General features: G+C 29.6%; 3 protein-coding genes, 1 long non-coding RNA gene and 1 other non-coding gene across 10 annotated transcripts; all 5 read left to right on the forward strand.

Moving 5' to 3' along the window:
- Positions 1–3,146: 3,146 nt before the first annotated feature.
- LOC110624658 (WAT1-related protein At3g30340) lies at positions 3,147–4,883 on the forward strand. Its single transcript, XM_021769919.1, has 6 exons — positions 3,147–3,328; positions 3,413–3,475; positions 3,582–3,698; positions 3,798–4,200; positions 4,290–4,441; positions 4,543–4,883. Exons 1-6 carry the CDS (start codon positions 3,147–3,149, stop codon positions 4,709–4,711), a joined length of 1,086 nt encoding a protein of 361 aa, XP_021625611.1. The 3' UTR covers positions 4,712–4,883.
- Positions 4,884–11,786: 6,903 nt separating this feature from the next.
- Positions 11,787–15,881, forward strand: LOC110620725 (uncharacterized calcium-binding protein At1g02270). Of its 5 annotated transcripts, none has more exons than XR_006347888.1 (11): positions 11,787–12,105; positions 12,237–12,431; positions 12,563–12,667; positions 12,769–12,874; positions 13,344–13,564; positions 13,692–13,768; positions 13,874–13,988; positions 14,090–14,215; positions 14,764–14,874; positions 15,000–15,189; positions 15,430–15,471. XR_006347888.1 is itself a non-coding variant. In XM_021764565.2 (11 exons), the coding sequence occupies exons 1-11, from the start codon at positions 12,103–12,105 to the stop codon at positions 15,697–15,699; spliced, it is 1,434 nt and encodes a 477-aa protein (XP_021620257.1). In that variant the 5' UTR covers positions 11,788–12,102; the 3' UTR covers positions 15,700–15,881. The 5 variants fall into 5 exon arrangements, 2 of the variants coding, with proteins under 2 accessions (XP_021620257.1, XP_021620248.1); XR_006347891.1 differs by having other exon boundaries at positions 15,433–15,450; XM_021764565.2 differs by having other exon boundaries at positions 11,788–12,105; positions 15,082–15,189; positions 15,433–15,881.
- A 154-nt stretch (positions 15,882–16,035) lies between these two features.
- TRNAK-CUU lies at positions 16,036–16,108 on the forward strand. Its single transcript has one exon. It is a non-coding gene; the product is annotated as a tRNA-Lys (tRNA).
- Positions 16,109–18,871: 2,763 nt separating this feature from the next.
- On the forward strand, positions 18,872–23,047 carry LOC110610913 (NAC domain-containing protein 26-like). 2 transcript variants are annotated; one of them, XM_043948609.1, is made up of 5 exons: positions 18,872–19,212; positions 19,409–19,576; positions 19,698–19,954; positions 21,007–22,326; positions 22,416–23,047. In XM_043948609.1, the coding sequence occupies exons 1-5, from the start codon at positions 19,176–19,178 to the stop codon at positions 22,458–22,460; spliced, it is 1,827 nt and encodes a 608-aa protein (XP_043804544.1). In that variant the 5' UTR covers positions 18,872–19,175; the 3' UTR covers positions 22,461–23,047. The 2 variants fall into 2 exon arrangements, with proteins under 2 accessions (XP_043804544.1, XP_043804548.1); XM_043948613.1 differs by having other exon boundaries at positions 18,873–19,212; positions 21,034–22,326.
- A 1,331-nt stretch (positions 23,048–24,378) lies between these two features.
- On the forward strand, positions 24,379–25,841 carry LOC122721335. Its single transcript, XR_006347893.1, has 3 exons — positions 24,379–24,532; positions 24,662–24,838; positions 24,919–25,841. It is a non-coding gene; the product is annotated as an uncharacterized LOC122721335 (long non-coding RNA).
- The last annotated feature ends 1,252 nt before the right edge of the window (positions 25,842–27,093 follow it).

Genomic DNA, 27,093 nt, shown 5'->3' on the forward strand with positions numbered 1-27,093 from the left:
GCAAGCGAAGCTCGGCTTTCCCTGGATATTTCAAACAACTTGCATAATCTTCTGAGTAATTTTATTTTTTTAATGATTTTCATTTTTAGCTTTTTTAATTCTATTACTAAATCAAATTTTGATCATATTTTATATTTTCAATATATACAAAAATAGTGATAGTTATCATTAAAAAAAGCTAAATAAGAAGAGGAAAAAAATGTAAAAGATATTTTTGTAAAAAATATTTTCTATAAAATAAAAGGAACTCTTTTAATAATTAGAGTGAAAAAAAATTATTTATTTGTTAAAATAAAAATTACTATGATAAAAGCAAAAACCTTAATTAATTCTGTTTTTTTTAAGTATCCATTCAAATAAATTTTGAATTTTTTTAAATATCCATTAAATTAATTTTAGTTACTTTTTTAATTTAATAAATTTTCTTCAAAAATAATTACTTTGCAAAAATAAACTCACCTTTCGTAAATTTATAACAAAAATATACGATTTCTGAAAAAATTAATGTATCTTTGTAATAAATAAATTTATTTTATTTTAAATCAAGTACCCATATATTCTGAAATAAATAAATAAATCAAGTAATAAATAAATAAATTTATTTATTCTGAAATTACCACACCGACGTGCAGAAGTATGCTTTTAAAAACGTCAAAAAAATTATTTTCACATTTTTTTTAATGTTTGAATTATTTTAAAAAATTAATCAATTAAAAATATTTTTTCTAATTAGAGTCAAAATTAAGTAATGTTTAAAAAAAACTTTATATTTTATAAAACAAATCATTTTCTTTATTTTTAAATTAGTATTATTAAATTTTTATATATAAATCTATTAACATTATTTATTTTCTAATATTGCTATTAAATAAAGAAAAATAATTTATTCTATTAAAAAAAATTTCATATATAATATTTTTAATATCATTTTTACAGAATAAATAGAGTTTTAACGAACGTAAAAAAATGATATCAATATTAATACATAAATAAATAAATAAGTTTAATTAATATATTTGTTATATTAAATTTATTCACCTAAAACTAATTCAGATGGTTAAATTTTTTATAAAAAATATATTATATTTATCTTATGTGAGGTCTAATATATTTAATATATATAAATTTTTTGAGATTAAAGGTGATAATATTATTAATCATCCAAAAATAATAAGTGTTTTATAAAATCTGGAGCATAAGAAGATGGCTTCTCGATGTCCTTTCATATCATTATTTTTTAGTTTAGTTACCTGATCTCTCACACCACTATATTTTAATTTTAAATATTATATTTACTCTTCTCTTTATTTTATTAATTTGAATATTGAAGTAATTATTATAAACACTCATCATCTTATAATTTTTTTTTAATTTAATCAATCATATCGCAGTTACATTTCCACTTATTTTCTCTAATATCAATTATTAAATCAATTTTTAACATATTTTTATATTTTCCACGTATATAAGAATGGTAAGAATTATAGTTGAAAAAAGACCAAATAAGAGGCGGAAAAAGTAAAAAATTAAAAAAAATTTCCGTCAAATAAAAAGGGCTTTTTAATAATTGGTTTAAAAATAAAATATAAAAATATTTATTGTTAGAATTAAAATTACCACGATAAAATTGAAAAGCAAAAACCTTAATTCTGTTTTTTTTTAACAAACTTCAAATAAATATAAATTTTTACTCTTTTTACAAAGATGAATAAGATAATAATGATAATATTTCCCACACGAGAATGAGTTCATATGAAAAATAATTTTTAATAGGATGTGTTTACTATAAGTTATATATATGATTAAATTATGTTAAACATTTCTAAAGTAATATGCTCAATCCAACTTTACATCCAACTCCAATTACAAGATGCAATTACAATCCACTATAGGGTGATTGGAATTTGGAGATTTTTGGAAAGGAGATGTATGGCACCCAATTATTTTTATTTTTATTTTTAAAAGGATAAATATTCCACATGCATGAGTGATATACAGCAAACCCATAAATTATAAATGTCTTAGAAAATATAAATTAGAGTTTAAAAATAATAAATTTTAGATTATGCTGTTTGATCCATAAAAACTTTCAAATTAATTTACATTTGAAATAGAAATAATATATAAAAAAAATTATTAGGCTAAATTCAAGTTTTAAATAATATAATTGATTACATGTTTAACCTGATAGTAGATGCATTTGACTAAATTTAAGATGTCTTGGATTCTATTTTTCATTTTCTACTCTCCATTTCAAAAAAAATAATGTAATTAATGTTCTTAATTGGGAAGGGTAATTTTCCAGAATATATTCAATAATGAGAATATATAAATAGCAATTTCAAGTGAGAGTGTTTGCAGAATAGAAAGCTGTAGAAAGAAGAAAATTTCCAGAGTGTCCTGAAACACTGATCAGGTCAAAAGCATCCCGATGTTTCATAATGGAAACTGGAGATTTGACATATTGTTCTTACACTTGCACTAAAATAGCATGACCTGGCTCACTCACTGAAACAAGTATTGGATGCCCAGCAGAAAGAGATGCTTTGGTCATGTCCTGCTTCCAACTTTTTTTCTTTTTTTGGAATGTGCTGAATTGGTTACTTCATTTCTATTAGTTGATGTTTACTATGACTTTTGTTTAGTTCAAACTCTCTATTTCTTGAGAAGTAAGTTTACTTTTCAGAAATTAACTTACGCTATAGAGGTACATGAGTTTACCCAACCAAACAAGACATATGTAAGATAGACATGTAATTAATAATACTACAGCCGAAAGGTTTATTAGCCAAATTCAACTCGTGAAGAATCTCTGATGTCATATAAGTGACCATGCCTAGCAAATTGGTTTATACATATCATTATTATTATTCTGCAATCTTCTTCTGCTGAAAAGGCCTTGCTAAAGATAGCAAAAAAGAGAATGTCTAATTCAAAAAATGCATAAGTTGATTGCTTTAGTCTCGATTCTATGCTTAATATTCAATCATGTGTATTCCCATTTTTAGCAACAGAGAAGTCTTAATGTTCAATGCATATACATAGCCTATATATATATAGAAGCATTCAAGTTGGTAGTCACATTAACACAAGAATTCTACAGAGAGAAGGGGACAGAGCATTAGCATTGCAGCAGTAGATTTGGTATGGATTGCAGAGGGCAACTGAAGCCTGTTTTTGCACTGATTTTGATTAACTTTGCCTTTGCAATTGTGAATATACTTCTTAAGAAGGTTCTCGATGGAGGAACTAACCATATGGCTATTGTTACGTATCGATTGTCAATTTCTGCTATTTTCTTGGCTCCTATTGCTTACCATTGGGAAAGGTAATTAACAGCTTACTATCTGCCTATTTCCTCAGCTTGTTTGATTCCTGACAACGTTTTTTTGTTTTCTGTTTTTTCTTTCAGGAAAACAAGACCCACGCTTACCTTTCAGATCTTATGCTACCTTTTCCTTGGCGCTCTTGTCGGGTCAGATACTTGTTTTGTTAATTGCTCATTCGTTTGAATTACTGTTACTAAGATTTTATCACTAAGAACCTGCGAGATGAATAATTAATTAATATACGTGTTTCAGGGTAACACTCTCACAGTACTCGTTCCTTCTGGGACTCCACTATACTTCGGCTACGTTCTCCTGTGCATTCCTCAATACGGTGCCGGTAAGCACCTTCCTGTTGGCTCTACCATTCGGGTAAGTATTAAAGTAAAAACAATAATCACTTACGATTATTGGTTCAGTCGCATGATAATCGATTAATACTTGTTGGTAATTGTCGTTCAACTCTTCCAGTTTAGAGAAGGTGAACATGAAGAGCAAGGCATCAAGAGCTAAGGTGCTGGGTGCAGTAATTTGCACGGCCGGAGCTGTTCTATTAACCCTTTACAAAGGAGTTCCCTTAATCAGACCTCATTCTGGAGACATAAAAGCCCATGTTGATACTATGATGTCGGACAAGAAAACACAAAGATGGGCTATCGGTTCTCTATTTCTGATGGCAGGCAGCTTTATGTGGTCTTCATGGTTTCTCATACAAGCCAAAATTAGCAAGAGATATCCATCTCAATGTTCTAGCACAGTCATTTTTTCATTCTTTGGTGCAATCCAATCCGCTGTTATAAGTTCGATTGTTGAAAGGAACAATGCCATGTGGATTCTGAAGGGGAAATTCGAAATTATGAGCATTATTTATGCTGTATGTATTTGAAGTTTTTTCATATAGTTTCATTAATTGATCTTGAAAATACAAGTCCAGGGACATTATATTTTCATGGGTTGACGTAGGGAGTGGTAGCATCAGGCCTGTGCTATGTGGGGCTGGCGTGGTGTGTGAAGCAAAGGGGCCCTGTGTTCACAGCTACATTCACCCCTTTCACACAGATATTTGCTGCAATATTCGACTTCTCTATTCTGCATGATCAAATTTACCTTGGAAGGTTGTTGCCTTCTGCCTTTTTGCCCCTCTAAGTTTAACTAGATTTTACTAACGTTATTTCTTCTCATCCCATCTGAGATCCTTTATTTTTGTAATGGACAGTGTGATAGGATCTATACTAGTTATATTCGGCCTGTATATTCTCCTGTGGGGCAAAAGCTACGACGTAGAGGAATGTGATGAGAAGCAAAGCCTTACGAGGGAAGATAGAAGCAGAAACGGTGACGTAGAATCACAAGGATCTTTAACCGTCAATTCAACCTGCTCATAAAACAATGGTTACCTAGTTATCGGTCGTACCAATAAATTTTGTAACCTAATACAGGTCAGTAACAGTTCTGTGAAATGAAAACGGAGATTAACAAAATAATTTATAGGAATTGCTTATAATTTGAGCAACAAAAGCAATATATAAAAAATTTGCAAATGCTTGGGGGACTTTTATACCCAACTACCCATATGTGGGCATGTAATGAAAAAGGAAATATGTGGGCACGTGCAGTCCGAAATTGAACCTAATAATTCCCTCATTTTGATTTAATTTATTCTTTTCGTTTGAGTTTAAAAAAAATTGATGATAAAAAATTTTTTAGTTTTACACAAAAGTAAGTTCAATTCTGATTTGGAATATTGAGGCTTTTCATCAAACGCGAGTTAGAAAAAAAATTATATTTACAATCTATTATCTGGTATTGTCATTATTAATAAATCAATTTTTATATTTTTAAAAATTTATTAAAATGTTCTTATATTTTTTTTCTATCAACGAAATAGTATTTCTGTCTATTTTTGCCGTTAAAAATATAGTAAAAGACTAAATTATTCCTTTTTTTTTCTTCTTCTCCTTATCCTCTTTCCTTTTCCTCTTCATCAATTCTTTCACTTTTTTCTGTTTCTTCTTCTCCTTTTGCTTCTTTTGCTTCTTCTACTTTTGCTTTTTCTTCTTTCTTCTGCTTTTCTGCTTCTGCCTCTTCTTCATCATATAAATAAATATTTTTTTAATACATATATATATGTCAAAATTTAAATAATTTTATTTTAAATTAATTTAAATAATAAAATTATTTCATACTTTAAAAATTATAAAATAACATATTCCTTCAAATTTAAATAAACTTAAAATTAATTTAAATAATAAATCATTATTGATAGGCGGTTGTCGAAGCCGTAAAAAATAAACCTATTAAACAATCAACAATAAACTTGTAGATAGTGGCAATAGGGTCGAACCACAGGAAATTGACACTAAAGATCTTCCTAATAATAACCAAGATAAGTAAATAACAAATAATTAAAAGAGGGGGGTTTTGAGTTGATGGATTAACACTAAATAACAAAAGAAAGCAATAATTTAAAGATGAGTAAATCAATAAGAGAAAAACTTCTAGTTGAAGTATGGATCTTATTTCAGATTGTTTATAATTGATCATTGATTCTTTAACTCTCCTATTTATTCCAATAAATTAGTTTTGGATGTGGAAGACGCTTCTCACAATCCAAATTCCTCCTTAGTTCTAGTTTGATTAGAAAACGTTCGCTAATCAAACACTAATCAACAAGTTGTCAAGGAACGTCCTTGGGGCATTGTAGCATCGAACAACTGTTGACTGCATTAAAACTTAGAGAAACCCAATTCTATCCTTGCCAACCGTGTGGTCAAGTTTAGATTATGCAATTTGATTAAATGTGTATTTGAACAACCTAAGCAATTACGGACCTAAATCATTCAAACAATATTACTTAAGCAATTTAAAAGCAATGGGCCCTTATTGATTCTAAAAGCAAAGTAATATTTATGGAAAGCTCAAATTGCATAAATATTGAAAATAAATAGAAGTTTAACAATGGAGATTTAAATCTCCCAATTCATCACAAAATCTGAAATTCACCAACTTCAACTAGAAAGAAAAGAGTTTAGCCACTCATGGTGGACTAAATACATAAAAAGATGAAAGGAAAAGAAAAAGGAAGATGCTGGAGAGTTTCTGGCGAGTTCAGTTGCTGATCCAAGATGTCCCTTGCTGGTTTGGAGGCTGCCCTTTTATAGCTGAAGAATTCTTCCCTTCTAGGGTTTTGAAATCCCTTTTTAATTTGGCTTGTGATTCCTCTTTTGATGTTGAATTTAATTGCAACTGGAATTCCTTAAGTGAGAAACTCTTTCGTGGCTCTTGGAATTGATTTGGTAGTGATTGAGTTGGATTTGGACTTCTGAAAACTTGAAATTCGGTTTCCAGCTGTTTTTCCACCTCTGCTGTCAAGTTCTGCCGTCAAGGTGATTTGCCCAGTTTCTGCGAGTGATTTGGGCAAATCACTGGGCAAATCGCTCTCTGGGATTCAGTCCAGTTTCTGTCTCTGTCGCTGCAAGTGATTTGCCCAGTTTCTTCGAGTGATTTGGGCAAATCACTGGGCAAATCATTTTTGCTGTCATTTTCTACACTTTTTCCTCCAACTCTTCAATTTCTTCCTCTTCTACAAAATCATAACAAAAACACAATTTAAGCTAGAAAAATGTGAAAATAAACAGTAAATAATATATTAAAAACATGGTTAAATTATGCTTGGTCAATTATTTATTTAAAAAATTTAAAATAAAAAATATATTAAATAATCTCCTAAATAATATAAAAATATATTAGAAAATTCCATTATTACAGATATAGATTATGTATTTATAATAAAACTTTTTAAATGTTAAATTTTATTTAAATCTAATAAATTATTATTATAATAACAAATAATTAAATATTTTAAATTTAAAATTAATAACATCATATATTCATCTCACTTTTATAATATTATATATATATTTACTTAAATAATTAATATAAATATTTAATGAATTAATTTTAAAGTATTCTTTGAGGGACAAAGAGCCATAGATATAAATTATGTCTCTGATTTTTTTAATATTGTATGAATTTTATTATTATTATTATTATTAGTATTTATCTTTAGTATATGTCCATTTTAATTAAAAATAATATAAAAAATATTGTATTAAATTTATAATTTTATTTATACAATTACTCTAATTAAATTTAACAGTAATTATTATATTTATATGATATGGTAATATATACTATTGCATTAATTTTATTATACAGTATAATTTTATAATAATTATATTATAGCTTAATTTTAAATAAATTATACTAATTTATATTACATATAAAAATAAAAAAATTCGCACAACAAAATATTTAAAAATTTATAACATAATATACATATATATATTACTATTTAATTTTAAAAAAATTAATCTTATTATATCTTATATATCTTTTTAATTTTTTTTAACTAATTAAAATTAATATAAAGGATAAATTATCATCTATTTTAAAAATTAAATCTTAAAACATAAAATTATCAACTATTTAAATAATTAAATATTATTGTAAATAACTTAAAAGTTTTAAAAAATTTAATTTTATTACCTATATCTTTTTGAAATTTTTCTTAACGATTTAATTTATATCTTTATTTAAAAAAATTAATCTTATTATATTTTGTATATCTTTTTATAATTAACTAAAATTAATATAAAAAATAAATTATCAACTATTTTAAAAATTAAATTTTAAAAAATAAAACTATCAACTATTTAAATAATTAAATATTATTATAAAAAATTTAAAGATTTATCTTTTTGAAATTTTCTTTCACTAATTAAAATTAATATAAAATTATCATCTATTTTAAAAATTAAATTTAAAAAATAAAATTATTAATTATTTAAATAATTAAATATTACAGTAAATAACTTCAAAACTTAAGTCCAGTAATTTTATTATTCTCTCTTTCCACTTTTATATATAATATAAATTTTAATTTGATTAAATTTAATAAAATAAATTCGCATTTTATAAATAGTATTTATATTGTATTTGAGTTTTATATATGAGTTACTCATTATTAAAATTTATTTATATAAATAAATAATTACATATATTTTATAATAGTATTTATATTTTTACACATATTATATAAAATAAATAAAATTTAAATATTTTATTTAATTGTTTTTTTTGAAATGGAATATTTTATTTAATTGTTGAGCTTAAAAATTATAAATTAATAAAAATAATACCCAAAATTAACCTATTAGAAATAGTGATACAATAAAATCCTAATAGAACGAATTTATATAATATATGTTAAAATTTGAAACATATTTAAACTTTGAAAATTAAAATCTATAATAAATTTAAGTTGTATATATATATTATAATAATATGTTTAAATTTTTTTATATATTTATTTAAAAATTAGTATTTAAATATTGTTTAAAAATATAAATTTTTAAAATATGAAATTATTAATAAAAAATATTATATAAATTATTAATTAAAATATATAAATTCAACGATTCAAATATTATTTAAATAATAATAATAGTGCTTGAGAATAAATTTTAATTGGATTTTGATAGTTTCGAGTAGGGTTAAAGTTCAAATTGAGTGATTTTTAAGAGTAATTTTCAATACTCTTGAAGTATCACGTGTGGCGTAAAAGCGTGATACTTTTTAATTAATAAGATTAAAAATTTATCATTTTATTATTAAAAATTATTTATTCTGTTTTATAATTTTAATTTTACTTATTTTAAAATTATTGTTATTTTTTTTAGTTTATAATAGTATATAAATGGATTATGATAATTTTATTTTATTTTAAAAAAATTTAAATTTTTTTTAGTATTTAATAAAATTTAATATATTTAAAAGAGATATAATTGAAAAATTAATAAAAAATTATATTTTTAATATATAAAAAAATATATAAAAAAATTAATATTTTTTAATATATAAACAAAAATTTTAATATATATAAAAAATATATTTTTTAAATATATATAAAAAATAATAATATAATATTATTTAAAAAAGCTTAACAATAAATTTAATAACAAAATATAATTTTAATATATTGTTTATTTTCTATTTTATTAAATTAATGTAGAATTAATAATAAATTTTTATCTGTTATTAAATTTAATAATTGATTTAATTTTATATATATATATATATATATTTTTAAAAAAAATTATTAAATTAATAATGAATTTTAAATTTATTATTAAATTCTATTATAAATTTATTATTAAATCTATGATAATATTAATAATAGATTGCTAATCTATTACTATGAGTAGAGTGGTATGACGACGAATCCATCTGATAAATAGGGATATCATCAATTTTTTTTTTTGAAATTTTTTTTTATAATTACTGATTATATTAATAAAATTTCATAAAATAAATAGGGATATCATCTCAAACAGCTAGCCAAATATCCGTTATAAAGTCTAATAAAGATTTACAATCATTCAAAATCAAATCGAGTTTAGAAATGTTTAAATGTGAATATTGAAAAATTAAACCACTTGTAAACAGTTCATAAAAATACAGTTATTAAAAGACAAAAATTCCATCGCAAAGAGTAAACAGTAACGAAAAGCTAAATTTTCAACAATTATCGGCGTACCATTACCTTCCGAAAAATCAAAAATATTACGTTGAAATATACTCTCAAAATTTTTTATAACAAAACCGTAACCAATAAAATTTTGAGTTTGAAACAAAATCTATCAACTTGACAAAACCAACTGAATTTGTCCAAGTTTAAAGATGACGAATTTAGAGAGAAATGGTTTCAGAATCACGAGTAGGGTTAGAGGAATAAAATAAATTTATGCCCTGATATAAAATAGCAGTCGTATTTCTATGTAAAGTATCGACACGTTAAACAGCTTTCTAATTCAATATATAATATATGATGTCTTCTAAAAGGTAATCCAAAAAACTCTTATCGTGTTATTATCAACTCAAAAAATGAGTTGATAAATATATTTATCATTAAAATAATTAAAAATATGTTTTAAAAATTAAACAAGGATCAAAATGAATGTTGGTCTTTTCCAACTTCTTTTTCTTAATTTATAAGTAAACATATTACAAATAAAATATCAAAAACTTAATTTTAGAGTTTACAAATTACCTTCACGCCTGAGTTTTTGTTGATTGGAAATTATAAATAATTTTTTTCAAAATATTTAATCCCAAACATAAATTTAAAAATTAAAAAAAATATTTAATTTATATAATTTCTTTCCAAATGGAGGATAATTTTTTTTTTCATTCACAACTAAAATATCCATATTTACTTATTTTAAAATTTTCTTTAATATTGAGTTTGATCTTTTGAACTTTAAAATCTTTTTTTTTTTCATCTCTTGGAAACTATTTATTATGCATGATGTTTTAAATATTTTAAGATCCATTTGGTATTCATTAATATTATTTTTAAATATTTTATTTTATTTTTTAATAATTAAAAAATTACATATGCATTGCTTCTATCCGTAACCTGTATATGTATATATATATATATATATATATAGTAGGAAGGTGACTAAAAATATTCTTAATTTATTAAATTATTTATAATTAGAATTTATTATTGAAATTAATTTTAGTATTTATGCAAATTTTATTGATATGTAATGCATCTATACAAAGCAGTTAATCAGTATATTATTTATTATATATTAATAATATAATTTAATTTGTTTTGCTTTTAATAATATTATAAAATCCTGTTAATAATAAACTTTTCAATACATCATAATTTTACTTTAAACATTATTTATAAATTTTTAATAGTAATTAATAAATTTTATAATTGAACAAATTAATTGATTTTTTTTTTGAATTTTTGAAAATTATTTGATGTGCACTAATAATAAAATAAATAAAAGTAGAAAAACAATTCTATGTAATTTAGGCTATAAAATATTTTAAACAATAAATATTACAAAGTTGTAGCAATTGAAATTTGAATATATACATATGAAAAATAATTTATACATGAAAATTTTTAAAAAATAAAGAAGAAAAGAGAATTGATTCAAAAAAAAAAAAAAAAAAAGAAGAAAAGAGAATATTTCGTGTAATAACTTTTGAACATGCTTTATAAATTAAATAATAAATTCTAACTGATATTGTTAAATTAAAAGCTAGACGAAAGGGATGAATGTCTAATTTTAAAATTTTATTAATATTTAATAAAATTTAATATATTTAAAAGAGATATAAAAAAATTATATTTTTTAATATATATAAAAAAAAATAAATAAAAATTATAGGAGAAATGAAGTGAGAAAAATAATACCAGTCCACAAAATATTTTCATTTATGTGCTGTAATATAATTAATAGAAAGACCACCTCCTCAATTTTTCCAAACGGCTGATTAGGGAAAGAAAAAATTGAATGTACTAACTATTGAGGGGCTAGGGAATGTTAAACCTAAGTTTCAAAAATAAAAAACGAAACAAAAACGGAAAAAAAAGCAAAAGGAAGAACAAGATTTCAAGAATTGCCTGGATTTTAACATTTTCACAAACGAAAGAAAATGTTTTATATAGCTTAAACACCCCACTACCGCGAGAGCGACACATGAAAGTTGAAACCATCTCCGTCCACAAGTTGCAGTGAAAATGGCTTATTTTTCGACAGTTCTCCTTTATGCTCTCTCTTTCCTTTTTTCCTTCCTTCCTCTCTGTCCAATTTTAAACAATTCTCCTCTCTGCCTTCTTATTCTTCCTATCCTTTTTCTTCCCATATAACAGCAGGAAGAAGAACAAAGTGGCTGCAGTTCCAACATGGTGCGTTCTTCTTCTTCTTCTTCTTCTTCTTCTTCTTTTCTAATGGGCTTCGCGCCTCGATAAGAAATTAAATTTAAGGGATTGGTGTCTAAAGTCCTAGTTCTCCCCCATTGTAATGGTTTGATAAACAGGCGGCTGTCGTCGAGTCTAATGCTAATTCGAACGTGGGGCACCTGAATTCTGGTGGAACTGAAAGTATTGTTTCAAATGGAACGATTACAGAAACTGACAATGGCTTCTTTTCTCAAACAATTACAGAGGAGCCCTGCATTTCTTGTACCACATTCAATATCCTGGCTCCAATCTATAAGCGACTCGATCACCAGGTAGAATTAGAAACGCTGCACCTGCACAGCATCATTGATTTGAATTTCCTTTATTTATAGTGATATTCATTTGGCGGGTATTTTTTAATTTATAATATATATTTTTTAATAATTATGTGGCTGTGAAATAGGACCAGAGTATCCGTGAAAGCGATAACAGAACATTTTGGTTCACCAGGAACCAAATAATTTTGGATTGGCTACTATTTGAGAAGTCTTGCATTATATGTCTCCAGGTAGTTAATCCCTATTCATTTCTCAAACGCAATAAATCTTACTTTCAAAGAAAAAATTGTTAATTGATTTCTTTTTCTGGAAATTTGGGCTTTGTGTGTAGGAATTCTGGGTTGGCAATGAAGAACTCGTGCATATGTACCAGGAAAGGCTTGGCAATGCGGGCTATGCGACCTTCCAGCTTTCCCGGACCAACAACCGAGGAGATGGTATCTTTTTTTTTTTTTTTTCATAGAATTTAAAGATCAAATTGTGAAATATTTTTATCTAATTCGCTGGATTTCTGGTTTTTGGCCGTTCCCTGCTGCAAGCTGACTTTGCCACTCAGTAGCTCAGAATGTTTAAGGAACATATCTTGTCTGCTGTTTAGATCAAATTTCCTTTTGCCCATATATTGTGTATATTTGAATTGTATTCTCTCATTTTATCTTAAGTTTCCTCGGTTGGATGCTTTGTTACTTGTGATTAACTTTCAAATTGAAAGTTCAACTATACAAGTATCTATCACTTTTCCTATCACCATATCAAGTTAAGCTTTTTAATTTCTTCTTGCTCCGTGGCTTAGAAGTTTGTTTCCTGAAAAATGATCTGCGATCCAATTAGAATCTTTGTTGTTTTGCACATAAGTAAAACATCCAAAATCTTTCTTTATCTTTATATAGCATATTCTTTATACAGGCCTGCTAACTGCTGTACATGAGCACTACATTCGGGTTCTAAATTATCAAGAGTTGCACTTCAATGACTTTGGAGACCGTGTTGCTCAGCTACTGCATGTTCAGTCAGCTTTGCCTCTTATGCAAAGCCAAAATGGCGATGCTCAACAAGAATTTCTTATTGTGAATACACACTTGTTGTTTCCTCACGATTCTAGTCTGTCTATTGTGAGATTGAATCAGGTAGGTAAACTTGACCGCTTCGATATCTTCTTATGACTTCCATACTTAATTTCTACCTTGGTTTCCCTTGGATATGTTTCAATCAATATTTATGATTTTACTCAAGATTTCATATGGTCTTCCACAGGCTTACAAAATACTACAGTATGTGGAAACATTTCAGAGAGAAAACAAACTAAACCTTGTGCCCATCATTCTCTGTGGGTATGCTGTTTGTTTTGCATGCATAAAGTAGTTGATTTCTTGCATAACATTTGAAAACCGGCAACCTCATCCTCATTTTTATACTTCATTGTTTTTCTTTTTCAGTGATTGGAATGGAAGCAAGCGTGGGCATGTTTACAAATTCCTTAGGTCGCAGGGATTTGCTTCAGCATATGATATTCTTCATCAATATACTGATAGTGATGCAGATGCTCACAGGGTCATTTTTTCTTATTCCCTTTGGAATGTCTAGATGGCAATATATTTTTTTGCATATTACTTGCACCGAATCTGTTTAACATACTTTTCTTCATCCAACAGTGGGTGAGCCACAGAAATCATAGGGGTAACATATGTGGTGTCAATTTCATATGGCTTCGTAATCCTATTAAATCAAGGAAGCTGCTGAAGACAAGTTGGGCTGAAGCAGTATTTGGAATAATAAAGGCGAGTTAAATAATTCTTCAATCATATTCTTGATGTTCCACTCATGTAATTTATATTGTTCTTGGTCATTTCTCAGTTCTGTGGCTTATGAATTAAAGTTTCCAGCTGCGTCATTTTTGAATTTCAAGTTAAAGCAGTTAAAACTTGTAATTAATATTGTAAGGAGAAGAAAAAGGTTGAATTAATTCATTCCAACTCTATTTTATATTAGCCTTTTGATTTCACAGTCTGTTTCTATGAGAATTGGTTAGTTTTGAACTTTAGGAGGTAGTTAAGTAGTTAGCATCTTCATCCTTGTGCTTTACAGAAGGATGCATAGCAAACTTCTCAGGGAATTGTTAGGTGAACCTGCTTCAGACTGAAGGTTATAAATTGGGGAAAAAAATTTTTCCAGTTTAACATTTACTCTTGAACTATTCATGTAACTGCTAATCAAGGGGCATGAATTATGAGAGGGGTCCATAAAAATGTGTCATTATGTTTCTTTTCAAGTAAGTTAACCACGTTAGGCTTTCAATTTTTAATGCTGTAATTTTGCTGAGTTTCAGTATCAACTTCTGAAAGCTTCGCTGAATGAAAGTGATGCATTTGCATTTTTTAAGGCTGATGAGCCTGGTGATTATATAACATATCCGGCTTTCTGTGAAGGACTACGCCTGGTACATTTATATTTTCTACTTTATTATATAAGATATAAGCATAAAATGGCATTGCATATTGAAACTGTCTTGGCCTTGTTTATTTATTTATTTTTGGGTCATGCTGCATCTATGTTCTGTAAAAGCAGGCTGCCAGAATGCAAAGCGTCAAATGGTGCTGTGAGCTTAAGTGGAAGGATAGACTTATCATGTTGTAATTTGATGCAGATAAATCTGATTGGTCTCCCTTATGGACTGAGTTTCCAGCAGACAGAACATCTATGGATCCTAGTAGATGTTGATGGAAACGGTGTCGTTGATTATGAAGAACTTAAGGTGTGTACATCCCTTATTTATGGTTACCGTCTTGAAGTGCGTTTAGAAGTTGAAGTAACAAATAGTCGGACATATTAGCAATTTTAGCTCAGAATATTTGTGTATGAATTTCAAATGATGTGCTTTTTGTAGACTAGCGTATCTTCATCCCCTCTTCCACTTTATGAGTGCCGTACATTCTCTTATACTATTGCTCTGCATTTATACTTTGTTTAATACCAATATGGTTAACTATTGCAGCAGAAGATTTGGAACTCGGCCTGTCTAGAGCAAGAGAAAGACTGTATTTCAAGTACAAAGGAGGCTGAATCAGATTTAGAAGAAGCAGTTATTGGCTTCTCTGTAAAAGACGCTTTTCTTTTACCCCGTGAAGCAGAGAAAGGGATGTGGCCTGAAGATTATTCTCTTTCTGATCACGCTCGACTCACAGTTGTGTTTTCACCAGTAAGATTGCATAATCATCAATTTACGTTTGTGAACCAAACTAGCACAAAATCATGTGTAGGTTAGAGTCCAGAGTTTGTAAATGAAAAATATCTGTACATAGTTCATAGATATCCCTTCTTGCGTTGCCTGTGTCTTGTTGATTAAAATTTCCAGGTAAAGAGTAATTTTGTAACTAGTTGTGTTCTAGCCTCAACCAATTTCTTTTTCAGGTGGAGAACCTTATATATCCTAGATTTCAATTGTAATTTGGAATGCTTAGCAAAAACTTCTTTTGCAACATCAAGAGCACAAATCAGCGATTAGCATATGATTTTATCTGTACGGGGCAATCTATTGGTCGCTCGCTCAGAAGTTTCTGGATATACGATTTTTTGCAGTTTCTGAATACAATTAACAAAGGCCCGTCTAGCTCAGTCGGTAGAGCGCAAGGCTCTTAACCTTGTGGTCGTGGGTTCGAGCCCCACGGTGGGCGCTTTTCCCATTTTTTTCTCTTTGATTTTTTCCCTCCCTGAACGCTGTCGTTTGGTGCAAGCAAAGCTAAAGTGCCAAAATTCTTTTCACTTATGATGTGGACGGGGGACCACAGAATATTTCGTACTTCAATCATTACACTGCTTCTGCAAGGAGTAGTAACTTTGGCTTGGAAAAGGAGGGGAAAGAAGATAAAAAAGGTGGCAGTGACTTTGAATGATCGACGCCGTCGTAGACTGTCCGAGTCAAGGTCGTGGCTCTGTATTGTCTACTTGAGAACTGAACCTTGCATTTGCTCTGTTCCGGCTCTTCTTTTGGAATATCAAAATATGTCAAGCTACAATAAAGATGAAGAAAATGTTTCAATCACTCCAAAGCCATACGTTATAACCGATGTTTCATTGTTTAACAATCTTGAAATAAGTAATCTCGTAGATTCTGATTTGGAATATCAAAACCCACATGATATTTCTTCTACCTCAGTCTGCAAAAAAGGTGAACAATTTTGCACAATGACTCAAAATTTGTCAATCTAAAAAAGGTGAACAAAATTTATCAATCACCCAAAAAGCTTATGATTTACAAAATATTTCATTTTTTAACAATCATGAAACAAATTCTGATTTGGAAAATCAAATTCCAAATCAGATACCTGTTATCTCATCATGTCAGAAATGTACTCCATGTTGGCAGCGGGCTTCTGATGATGAAAATCAAAGTCCATATGGTATAACAACTGTTTCAACGTATGACAAACATGAAACTAATAGCCCCCTCGTGGATTTTAATTTTGAAAATCAAAGCCCATTAAAAAGAACTTCTTACTCATCTTATGATTAAGATAAACCAACTTATATGGGAACTTCGGATTTTGGAAGTCAAAATCCTATCACTGTTTCCTTTGTATCAATCTCTGTAGAAGGTGAAAGGAGTTGCCTCAATGGAACACCTTCCGATTTTGAAAATCAAAATCAACATTACAACACTGATTATTTATTACCTGGAAATTATTGGAATACCTCCATGGCTTCCAATATTCATGAAACTAAAATTCAACCATTAGCAAGTGAACAAGAACACTGATCTATCAATCACTGAAGGACATCTGAGCCCCTTGATGGACTCTGATATAGGAGAACATTCATTTTCTGAGGTGAGAAACAGCATGCTTGATGAAATGTTCTTGATTTTATTCATGTGAAGAATGGGAAGCACACTCAGAGCTTATGCTTGCTTTACTGTGTTTCTTTTGGCAGATGGATTCTCAACCGCTGAGAGAGATATTTGCTCGTGATGAACAAGAAGACATGGGTTGCTCTGGACTGCAGCTGCTCATTCACAACAAATAAAACCCAAGTCCCAGTGCTTTGCCTTTGGTACCTCTGTGACTACTTGTTCATGAGACCTTCCTATTCAGTTCCTACTTTGGAGATAAAAAGCCTTACATTCCTGAACTTGAAACTTGGCATATTAAAGTGGATAGCTAAAGAAGACCGTGTATCCCTCTGCTCGATGTTAAATGCATCAGATAGCCACTAGGACTATTAGAAAAGAAACCGAATAGCTCTGGTTGTGTTTGGTTTCTTGTATCATACTATCAATAATTGATCTATAGCTTACCATGGACCGGCTTAATGATCAGCTTAATGATATTTTGTGGAATTAGACTTGGTTTAGGCTCGTGCAGCCTCAAGCTCCAATCCTTCATATTATAACCTTCTGACAGAAAAAAAAAATATGGTACATGTGAGATTACTAGTTGAACTCTTGAACTGCATTTATTCGATGTTCTCATAAGACAAAATGAATTTAGCATCTCGTTGACATTTTCTGGTGCAATATGCAATGCTGAAGAATTTTTTCACTTGAGAAAGCAAGCTTTTCCACACTGCCATCGTTCTCTCTAGGAGTGCTTCTTGGCTTGCTTGTATAAAGAAGACGATTTCTCGAATAACTGCATCAATGGACATTCACAGTTTTATATTCCTTTGTTTTCTGCTTTACAGCTAGTGAAATGGAGACAAGTGCGGGCAAAATTCCTGAGGTGCAAATAATTGTATGAAATTGCTCATGGATATGCTGGGGTGATGAGGTGCTCAGAAGCTCAGTTTCAATGATTCCAGTTCAAATGTCTGTGTGACTGCTAACTATATCACAAATCACAACTATATTTAAATGGATACTCCTTACAAGTTGGAACAAATATGTTTTATTGTTCCGTCCCTCCATAATCTGTATAAGCAACACGTGTCAAACTGCTGGAGGCAAGTTGACTCTGCTTTTGCCTGATCGTTTTTTGACGGGTGTCGATGACTATAAATTTGGAAAATAATAATTTTTCGTTAGATTAAAACATTTACTATTACTAAATTTCCTAAATAAAGAAGGAAGCATTAAAGAAAAGAAAGGATATGGAAGATGTTTTTGAATCTTCCTTTATTTTGCTCTCTTCATTTTCTTATGTGCTCCTTTAAAATTAAAAATTTCGTAAAGATTTCTTTTATTTAATTTTTATTAATTTTATTTTTGTAATTAAAGTATTTAACTTTTAATTTAAAAAAATTATTTTTAAAAAATTAAAATGATATAATTCTTTTAAATTTTAAATAAAGTAATTTTAAGAAGATTATTTAAAATGTTATATTGGCTGTTTTCCTCTAAGGCTTGAAGGCTTAAGAAAAACTGACAAAGCACATGCTCGAAAAAGTCGAGATTGTTCCATATGATAGCGAGTTGAAGTTGCGAGTAGCGACCAAGAAATAAAAAAGTGGAACTAATGGGGTCTCACTCTCGGTGGAAGTTCTATTCCCGCGTCGAATAGTTTTTTCACTCCCCCTTCTTCAATAAGGGGTGACGTAGGATGAACAGTGACTCACTCATCACTACCCCTCAAAGAAGTGATCACTAGTGCTTCTGCTTCCTTTGTAAATGCCCTTCCGCTCGATCGCAATTTCCTCTCCCTCATAACATTTCAGTTCCTGCACTTGCTGTTTCTGGAAGAGTAATTACATTACGATCTTCACTCTATTGCTTTTTCAATTCCGAGGCTTGCTGTTTTAGGAAGAGGGATGAACAACAACTCCTACTCCTCCTACTCCTCCTCAGGTGAGTGCATTTTTGCTTATTCTATTCGATTGCTGTTTCTCTTCCCCCACTAATTTCTGTAGAGAGTTGGATCGCACGTTACTGTACTGTATAAGCTAGCTCAGAAGAGAAGATTGTCAAATTCTTATATTTAGTATTAAATTCATGTCTGAAACTAATGTGGGCTTCTTTTTGTTTTTTTTAAACTGTACGACAGGCTCACCGCAGTTTGTCCCTCTAAACTTGCCGGTTGGATGGAGATTCCACCCGTCCGATGAAGAACTGGTTGATCATTATTTGAAGCGGAAGAGGCGTGGTGATCCTATAGACGGCTTGGACATCGGCGAGGTTCAAATATGCGATTATGATCCCAAGGATCTTCCAGGTAACAACTATTCCTATATACACTTCCTCTCTCTCTCTCTCTCTTTGTGTGTGTGTGTGTGTTTTTTTTTTTTTTTTGTTGTTACGCAGACTACAATTAACGGTGATATGTGCTTTTGTAGATCTTTCCAAGAATAAATCTAGGGATAAGGTGTGGTATTTCTTTTGTCTTCGCCTGTATCACAAGAACAGTGGCCTGGCTAAGAGGAAGGCAAAAGCTGGATACTGGAAATGCACAGGTGACCCTCGCTTGGTCACGGCTCAAGATAGCGATGAGGAGATTGGAATAAAGAGAACTTTGGTTTTCCATAATCCCGACGCCACTCAATGGGTCATACATGAGTATGAGTACACTGCAGCACTCAACTCGCCTGTTAAGGTAATTGTTGCCTAAACTGTCTGGTCCACGAATTAAAGACTTTGTGTGGAAGGATATGCCGTTCGCAAAAATATGCATTTGGGGAATCACCTTAGTGTTTGTTAGAAGAGGCAAAACTTAAAAGCATTCGTAATTATTATTTGTGATAAAATTGAAATCCAATTTTAATGCTGGCAATGGGTTTTTCCTACTTGGGAAGTGGAATCAGAACCCTTGAACTGAAGTGATGACAAGAATTTTAGCTGATACTGAACTCATGTTGGTTTTATTATTGTTTTGTTAATTCCTCTGTTGGAAAAAACATTATAGAACAAGATATAGAAATATTTTTTATTGAATGGGATGTAAAACAAACTAAATCTCCAACAATTGATAAGATTAATTAAAATTTGAAAATAAAAAAATTTTAAACAAATAAATCTAAATCGGATATTTTGAAGACCAACTCAAACCTGTTTGAGTTAATTCCAACATTTCCCCTTAATTCAAACATGATTCTATTATTTCAGATTGTGATGGAGCACTTCTCTCCAACTAACTAGCCTTAGAGCACTTCTTTCTAAACTAACAATTTTAGTGCACTTCTCTCTAAACTAACAATTTTAGTGCACTTCTCACCACTTCTCACCGACCTCACATGGAGCACTTCCACTAACCTTTTATCATTGATTTTTTTTTTCTTGCACTTCTCATCGACCATCCTTAAACATATCTAGTGGTGTTTCTATTACGGAAAAAACATTATGAACAAGAGAGAGAAATACTTTTTATTGAATGGTTTAATTGCTTTACAATGACTGCTCTATTTAGAGCACTAAAACAAATTACACCGCCAACAACTCGATAAGATAAATTAAAGATTGAAATCAAAAAAATCTTAAATAAATAAATCTAAATCTTGAAGGATATTCTGAAGACCAAATCAAACCTGTTTGAATTAATTCCAACATCCTCAAAGCTTTGATAAAATTGACGCTTGCGTCTTGTGGCATGCGGCATTTTTTAAATCTGCTTTTCGCTGATCTACAGGCTTAATATTGAATTCTATGCAGTTAACTTCTTGTTACGTGTTTGTGCTGGGCAATTATGTTCTTTGTAAATTAAAGGTAAAATCAAATAAGAAGGAAAAGGCAAGTAAGAGGTCAAAGAAAGCTGAACCAGATTGCAAGAATACAAGGCCTAAAAAGAAGGCAAGAAAATGTGAATCAGACAGTAATTTGACTTCTGCTTCTGCTTCCAGAAAGAAAAAGTTAGAGGAGATGACGGCTTATTCAGCCTATGGTGAAGGTGAACCAAGCAATGCTATGATTTTGGATTTAGAAAACGAAAATCCAAGTATGGCTGCTAACTCCACCTATAACGAATGTGAGACAAGCAGTCTGATGGATTCTAATTTTGAGAATCCTTTCTATAGAAAGGCTATTGATTCATCTCGTAATACGGGTGAAACAAGTGGCCCAATGGCTTCTTATTTGGAAAATCATAGTCCAAATGTGATGACCGCTATGTCATCATATTCTGGTTTAGAACATGAAATTCCATGTGAGATAACTTCTCTTTCAACTAATAATCAAGTTGAAACAAGTTGTTTTAAGACCTATGATTTTCAAAATCAATGCTTAAATGCATTTGATAAAGGGAAATCAAGTTACCACATTACTTTGGATTTTGAAAATCAAAATCCTAGTAAGATCTGGGACTTATCAGCCTCCAGAGAAGGTGAACAGTGTCCTCTACCGGAAACACCTACTGATTTTGAATATCGAAATCAATGCTTAAATGCATTTGATAAAGGGAAATGCTTAAATGCATTTGATAAAGGGAAATCAAGTTACCCCATTACTTTGGATTTTGAAAATCAAAATCCTAGTAAGATCTGGGACTTAAAAGCCTCCAGAGAAGGTGAACAGTGTCCTCTACCGGAAACACCTACTGATTTTGAATATCGAAATCAATGCTTAAATGCATTTGATAAAGGAAAATCAAGTTACCCCATTACTTTGGATTTTGAAAAGCAAAATCCTAGTAAGATCTTGGACATATCAGCCTCCATAGATGGTGAACAGTGTCCTTTACTGGAAACACCTTCGGATTTTGAATATCAAAATCAATATGGGAAGATTGATGTGTCGGTCCATGAAGATCATCAGAGTCCCCAGGTGGGTTCTTACGCTGGAGAAACTATATTTCAAGGAGTGCAAAGTCAATATAAGACAAATATGCCAATCCTTGAAGATTGTTTAGGTTCCTTGGTGGCTTCTAATTACCAAGAAATGTATCAAGGAGAGCAAAGCCAACATAATACAGAGATGACGATCTCTAAAGATAATGATGCTCTGTTTAGAGCTTTTGGTGTAACTAAATTTCCTGAGGTGAGCAGTAATACCTGATGGACAGTTCTTAATTTTATTCATGTGAGCAAAAGAAGCAGATTCTGAACCTTTGTCTATTTTTTCTGCAGATAAGAACTCAACTTCTGGACGAGCTGATAACAAGGTTTGGATGAGAAGACAGCTTCAATTCTGCAGCACAGAAACTTCTTTGCATTGAGGAAAGCCTCAGTAACAAAACCTTTGTACCTCTGTCCATTTGAATAGGATATGTTCCTATTAGGTTCCTATTCTGGAGCTAAACGGCGTAGTAGTACGAGAATAGACTTTAGTTCAATTTATGTATTTCTAAAAAGGGTATGACCCTCTGTGGTTTGTTAAATGCATCAGAAAGAAACTAAAACTAGTGTAGTAACCAAACAGCTCTAGTTGTTTGGTTCCTCACGTCGATGGTTTATCTGCCTACTAATAGGCGTAATGATAGGTGTGGTGATTTAGTAACTGCAGCTTCTGGCTGCAATCCATCATGACATGGCCTTTATCCTCCTAAATTAGGCTATGTTCTTATAAAAATGTTACCATTGACTTATCTTGAGTCATGGTTAGATTATTGTATTCTGCTAGGAAGTTATAACCAAGAAATTTTATATATCTCCATGTATAACTCTGGTCCTTGTATGTAGATGTGCAAGTACTTGTATTTTCTGGATATGTACCTGTGTATTGTTGTAAAAGTGAATAAAAAGTTCAGTTTAAGTGAAAATTCAATTTGCCCTGTCTTACACTTTTCAGACATAGGGTTGTCGGTGCGTAATATCAGATGACCTGGTTGATTTTTTGGTGATAGTTAATAATGACTAAAGCTTTTGTTTTTTTATCTGTATAATAGTGGTGGCTTTCTCTTGATATGTTCAGATGTTACAGAATTGCAAAAGTGAACAATATGGGTTCACAGCTTATCAGCATGATAAAAATTTAATCAGATGAAAGAAGAGACATAAATATCTGAAATTCTGAAATGTAGAAAAATAATTTTTAATTTTCATGATAGCGATATAAAAATACCCAACGAAAACTTTCTTCTCTTTTCTATTGGATTGTGGTGGCATGGAGAAGGGAGTGGATGGTAAAATCGAAAAAAGGTGTCGGGGTAAAATTGAAACCAAAAATAAAAATTATGGTTATCAGGAAAAACTAAACAATAGTAATTTAATGCCAAGTAAAAAACTATATTTTTTTTTTAAATTAAAAAACTATAAAGTTAAATACATAGTTTTACTTTTTTTTAATTGGGTGTTCGATTGAATCTATTTTTAAAATTCTTATTTAAAATAACTAAAATGTTTTGATTTAGCTCCAAATTTTTCTAAATTTATAATTTAGTACAAATATCATGAAGTTTAATTCTTACTTTTAAAATTGAAATTAAATTAAAATTATTGAAAGGAACTTTTCCAATTAATATAAAAATAAAAAGAAACTGGGCTGATTTAATACGGGTTCCGACAAATGGACAATCCTAGATTAGCATAGGCCTGACGAATCGAGTGGATAAAATTCAAATGGGTTTGGGATATTTAGGCTCCACCAATTATCGAGCTTTGTATAAAGATAAAACCCACAATTATAAAAATTATGTTCCGCCTGACGAGAGTAAGGTGTTATAAACACATATAAACATGAATGTGATAGACAGGTATATGTATAGAACAGTAAAAAAAAATAAAAGAAAATAAAAATAACAGAGAAAGAGAACAATAAATATCAAATTTACTAAAATTCACTTAATTTCAGATTTATTTTTAATCTCAGATATTAAAAATAAAATTAATTAGTGGTCTAAATTATAGTACAGATGATATAAAACCTTATTCTGAAGGGTGACGTTGCATCACTATCCTTACTATATGCATGTGAATATTTCAGATTATTGCAGAAGCAGAATCAAACTTGGGAAACAAGTAGAAGTAAAAAATAAAGATATTCGCGGGGTCTACTCTGCAGAAAGACTCATTTGCCCCTCCAATTGAATCTATTTACCAACTTGTAATGGAAGTAGTGACGTCACAACTTCCCAGCCAAGTAGCGACTTTGGAGTTTTGCATAGAAAACGTCGACCTATAAATACTCCCTTCCCTCCTCTGTTGCCTAAGGCAAGCATTCCCCTGCTTCCACCAAAATGTTATTCATCAACTAAGCCTTTTGTGTCCCATTTTGGGAAGAGGAATGAAACGTAACTTCTCAGCCAGTAAGTTTTTTTCTTCTAGCTTGTTGTGCCAAAACATTAACCTTCTTCGGCGGTGTAATTGCTCCATTTCTGTTCCTTCTTTATAACTTTGTTTTGTTTTTCTTTTTTTTTTTTTCTTTTTTGATATAGCAATGACTATCCCTACACCACCGGACCAATAGAACAAGGTGGTTGAATATAGATTAACTCCAGCAGACTAAGAGCTGTTAATCATATTTCGAAGAGAAAATATATTTAATTGTGATGATGATGCCTCGCTAATCACGGAGATCAAAGCTTGTTCCTTTGAACCGTGGGATCTACCTAGTAACCATACATACCTTTTCCAGTTCTTTTTCTTACTTTTCATCATGGTAATTTTGTTAATCAATATTGTTTGTTTGCAGATGTAGACCATACAGGTTTAGAGGATCAAGTGTGATATTTCTTTTACTACCGTGATTATAAAGTATTCGGGTGATGGACATTCAAATCCAGCAATGAGGATAGAATATTGGAAATCCACTAGAAGTTCTGTGAAGTGGAAGATAACACCAAAGAAGAGATTGGTACAAAAAAAATATAATTTTTTCTAAAAGATTATGGTGGATGGTTTTAATTTTGAAATTTGTAATCACAACCAGATGGCAACGAATTCATATATGGTTTGTGATCTTGGAAATTATGTAATTTCCAACCAGCTTGACTAAAATGTCAACCTGCGAACAAGTTGAGCGGAGTGGCATCGTAGCTTTTGATTATGAAAATCAAAATCTAAAAGAGATGGCCATTCATTCAGCTAATTATAAAGGACTTCACAAGTTGGATCCTAATCAAGAGGATCAAAATCCAAATGAGATGGCTAACTGCTATGTCAACCTATGCAAATGGAGATAAAAATGCAGCGGATGCAACGCCTTAAAGGTGTGAAATTGCATCTTTGCAGGCCATTCTATACCAGCCTGTACCTCTGTCCTTCAATTCCTATTAGCTATTAGCTGTTCAAATTTGTACCTTATAATATTAGTATTAATAAGCAATGTTTGCATTTGATATTGTATGAAGGTCCAATGTATTGCTGAAGGAAGCTTTGTTTAAAATGTACCAATTGTCGCCCCTTATCTTTGAGTTTTGACTGTAAAATGTGTATTAAAGAATGCATTTCTGACTGAGGAAAGCCTCTCCTACACCAGCTTTGCTACCTTTCTGCCTAGCAAAACAAGTTCTGAGATGGGATCTACATGAGAATGTTCCTCTGCCCTATTTTGTATTCTATAACAAGTATATAAACTGAAAACTCAACATAGTTTATACTGTTCCACATGTTTAACATCACATGTTTATAAGGGATTGTACTTTGGGTGGCTTCGTTGTAGATTGGTGGTGTGCTCCAATGTTTCTGTTTCTGATGAGACTTGCCACACTGTTTTAAAGATGTTTAACCAGATTTTGTGCGTAACTTGTTTGTTTTGTTCATATTTGCCTTAAGAAGAGGATGATAAAATCATTTTCATGAAGTAAACATTTTGAGTGGCTTTTTAATTTTAATCTTTATGAATTAGATAATAAAATGAAATATTAATTATGACTATATTTTCTTAAGGCAAATAATTATAATTTTATAAATAAAGAGAAAAATGTCACTTGAAAAAATTAATAATAGGTATAAATTTATCTCTTGCTATATATTTTCTACTCCTGCTGCTGCTAGCAAAGCGAAGTTATATGAGACTGGAGGAGCTATGACTCGCAAAACACTGTGCTTTCAATTAAAAGGAAACTTTTTTATTGGTCAACCATTCTCAGTTTAATTATTTCATGTCCTTTGTTAATCTTTTAAAAATATATTGAATAATAACTTTATTTAATATTTTATATATAATTTATCCAACTCCTTAAATAATATTAGAAAAAATTGCAAAAAAAAGAAAGTAGCCTATAGTTTTATTTTTCTATTTGAAATTAAATTTTAAGCTTTAATTTTTTAGCAAACTGAACCTTGTGGTTATAAGACATCATCAGTGAATAAAGGTCTTTCACCTTACTACAATTAATATTTACCGTGTGGCACCAATTATATATGTAATTGAAAAAATTAAAAATAAATTTTAATTACAATTATGGATCTACTTGAAATAAAAATTTTAAAAAAATTACATTCAATATCCCCCGATAAAATAACGGCACATTAATTAAAATCACGGCAATGTGCGGCGAGCTAAACTCTCTAATATGTAGATAAATCTCCCAGAGTAACTATTATTCCATCCATAGAAAAAAATAAAATATTTTTTTCTAAAATTTTAAATTTTAAATAATAATAAAATATAAATTCATACATATTAAAAAAATATTTAAAAATTTTAAATATTAATTATTAAATTCTAATGGGCTGGCGATAGTAATAAACAAGAATCATCTGTTTTATTATAATATTCGTATCAATTTATTGAGCGGTAAAATATAATTTATGAATTATATTAAATGAAAATTACTTTATAATAATATGAATGATTTCATAATAAATATAATATAAATATATTTTAATATTAAAAAAATAAAATAATTTCTTTAAAATATTT

The sequence above is a fragment of the Manihot esculenta genome, chromosome 1 (genome assembly GCF_001659605.2).
Source record: "Manihot esculenta cultivar AM560-2 chromosome 1, M.esculenta_v8, whole genome shotgun sequence".
In the NCBI taxonomy this organism is placed as follows: domain Eukaryota; kingdom Viridiplantae; phylum Streptophyta; class Magnoliopsida; order Malpighiales; family Euphorbiaceae; genus Manihot; species Manihot esculenta.

Coding starts and splice junctions, on each gene's coding strand:
- LOC110610913 (XM_043948609.1), top strand. CDS start 19,176: ATGAACAACAACTCCTACTCCTCCTACTCCTCCTCAG. Junction 19,213..19,408: donor CTCCTCCTACTCCTCCTCAG/GTGAGTGCATTT, acceptor ACTGTACGACAG/GCTCACCGCAGTTTGTCCCT. Junction 19,577..19,697: donor TGATCCCAAGGATCTTCCAG/GTAACAACTATT, acceptor GTGCTTTTGTAG/ATCTTTCCAAGAATAAATCT.
- LOC110624658 (XM_021769919.1), top strand. CDS start 3,147: ATGGATTGCAGAGGGCAACTGAAGCCTGTTTTTGCACTGATTTTGATT. Junction 3,329..3,412: donor ATTGCTTACCATTGGGAAAG/GTAATTAACAGC, acceptor TTTTTCTTTCAG/GAAAACAAGACCCACGCTTA. Junction 4,201..4,289: donor TTATGAGCATTATTTATGCT/GTATGTATTTGA, acceptor GGGTTGACGTAG/GGAGTGGTAGCATCAGGCCT.
- LOC110620725 (XM_021764556.2), top strand. Junction 12,432..12,562: donor ATAAGCGACTCGATCACCAG/GTAGAATTAGAA, acceptor GCTGTGAAATAG/GACCAGAGTATCCGTGAAAG. Junction 14,875..15,081: donor TCTGTGAAGGACTACGCCTG/GTACATTTATAT, acceptor AATTTGATGCAG/ATAAATCTGATTGGTCTCCC.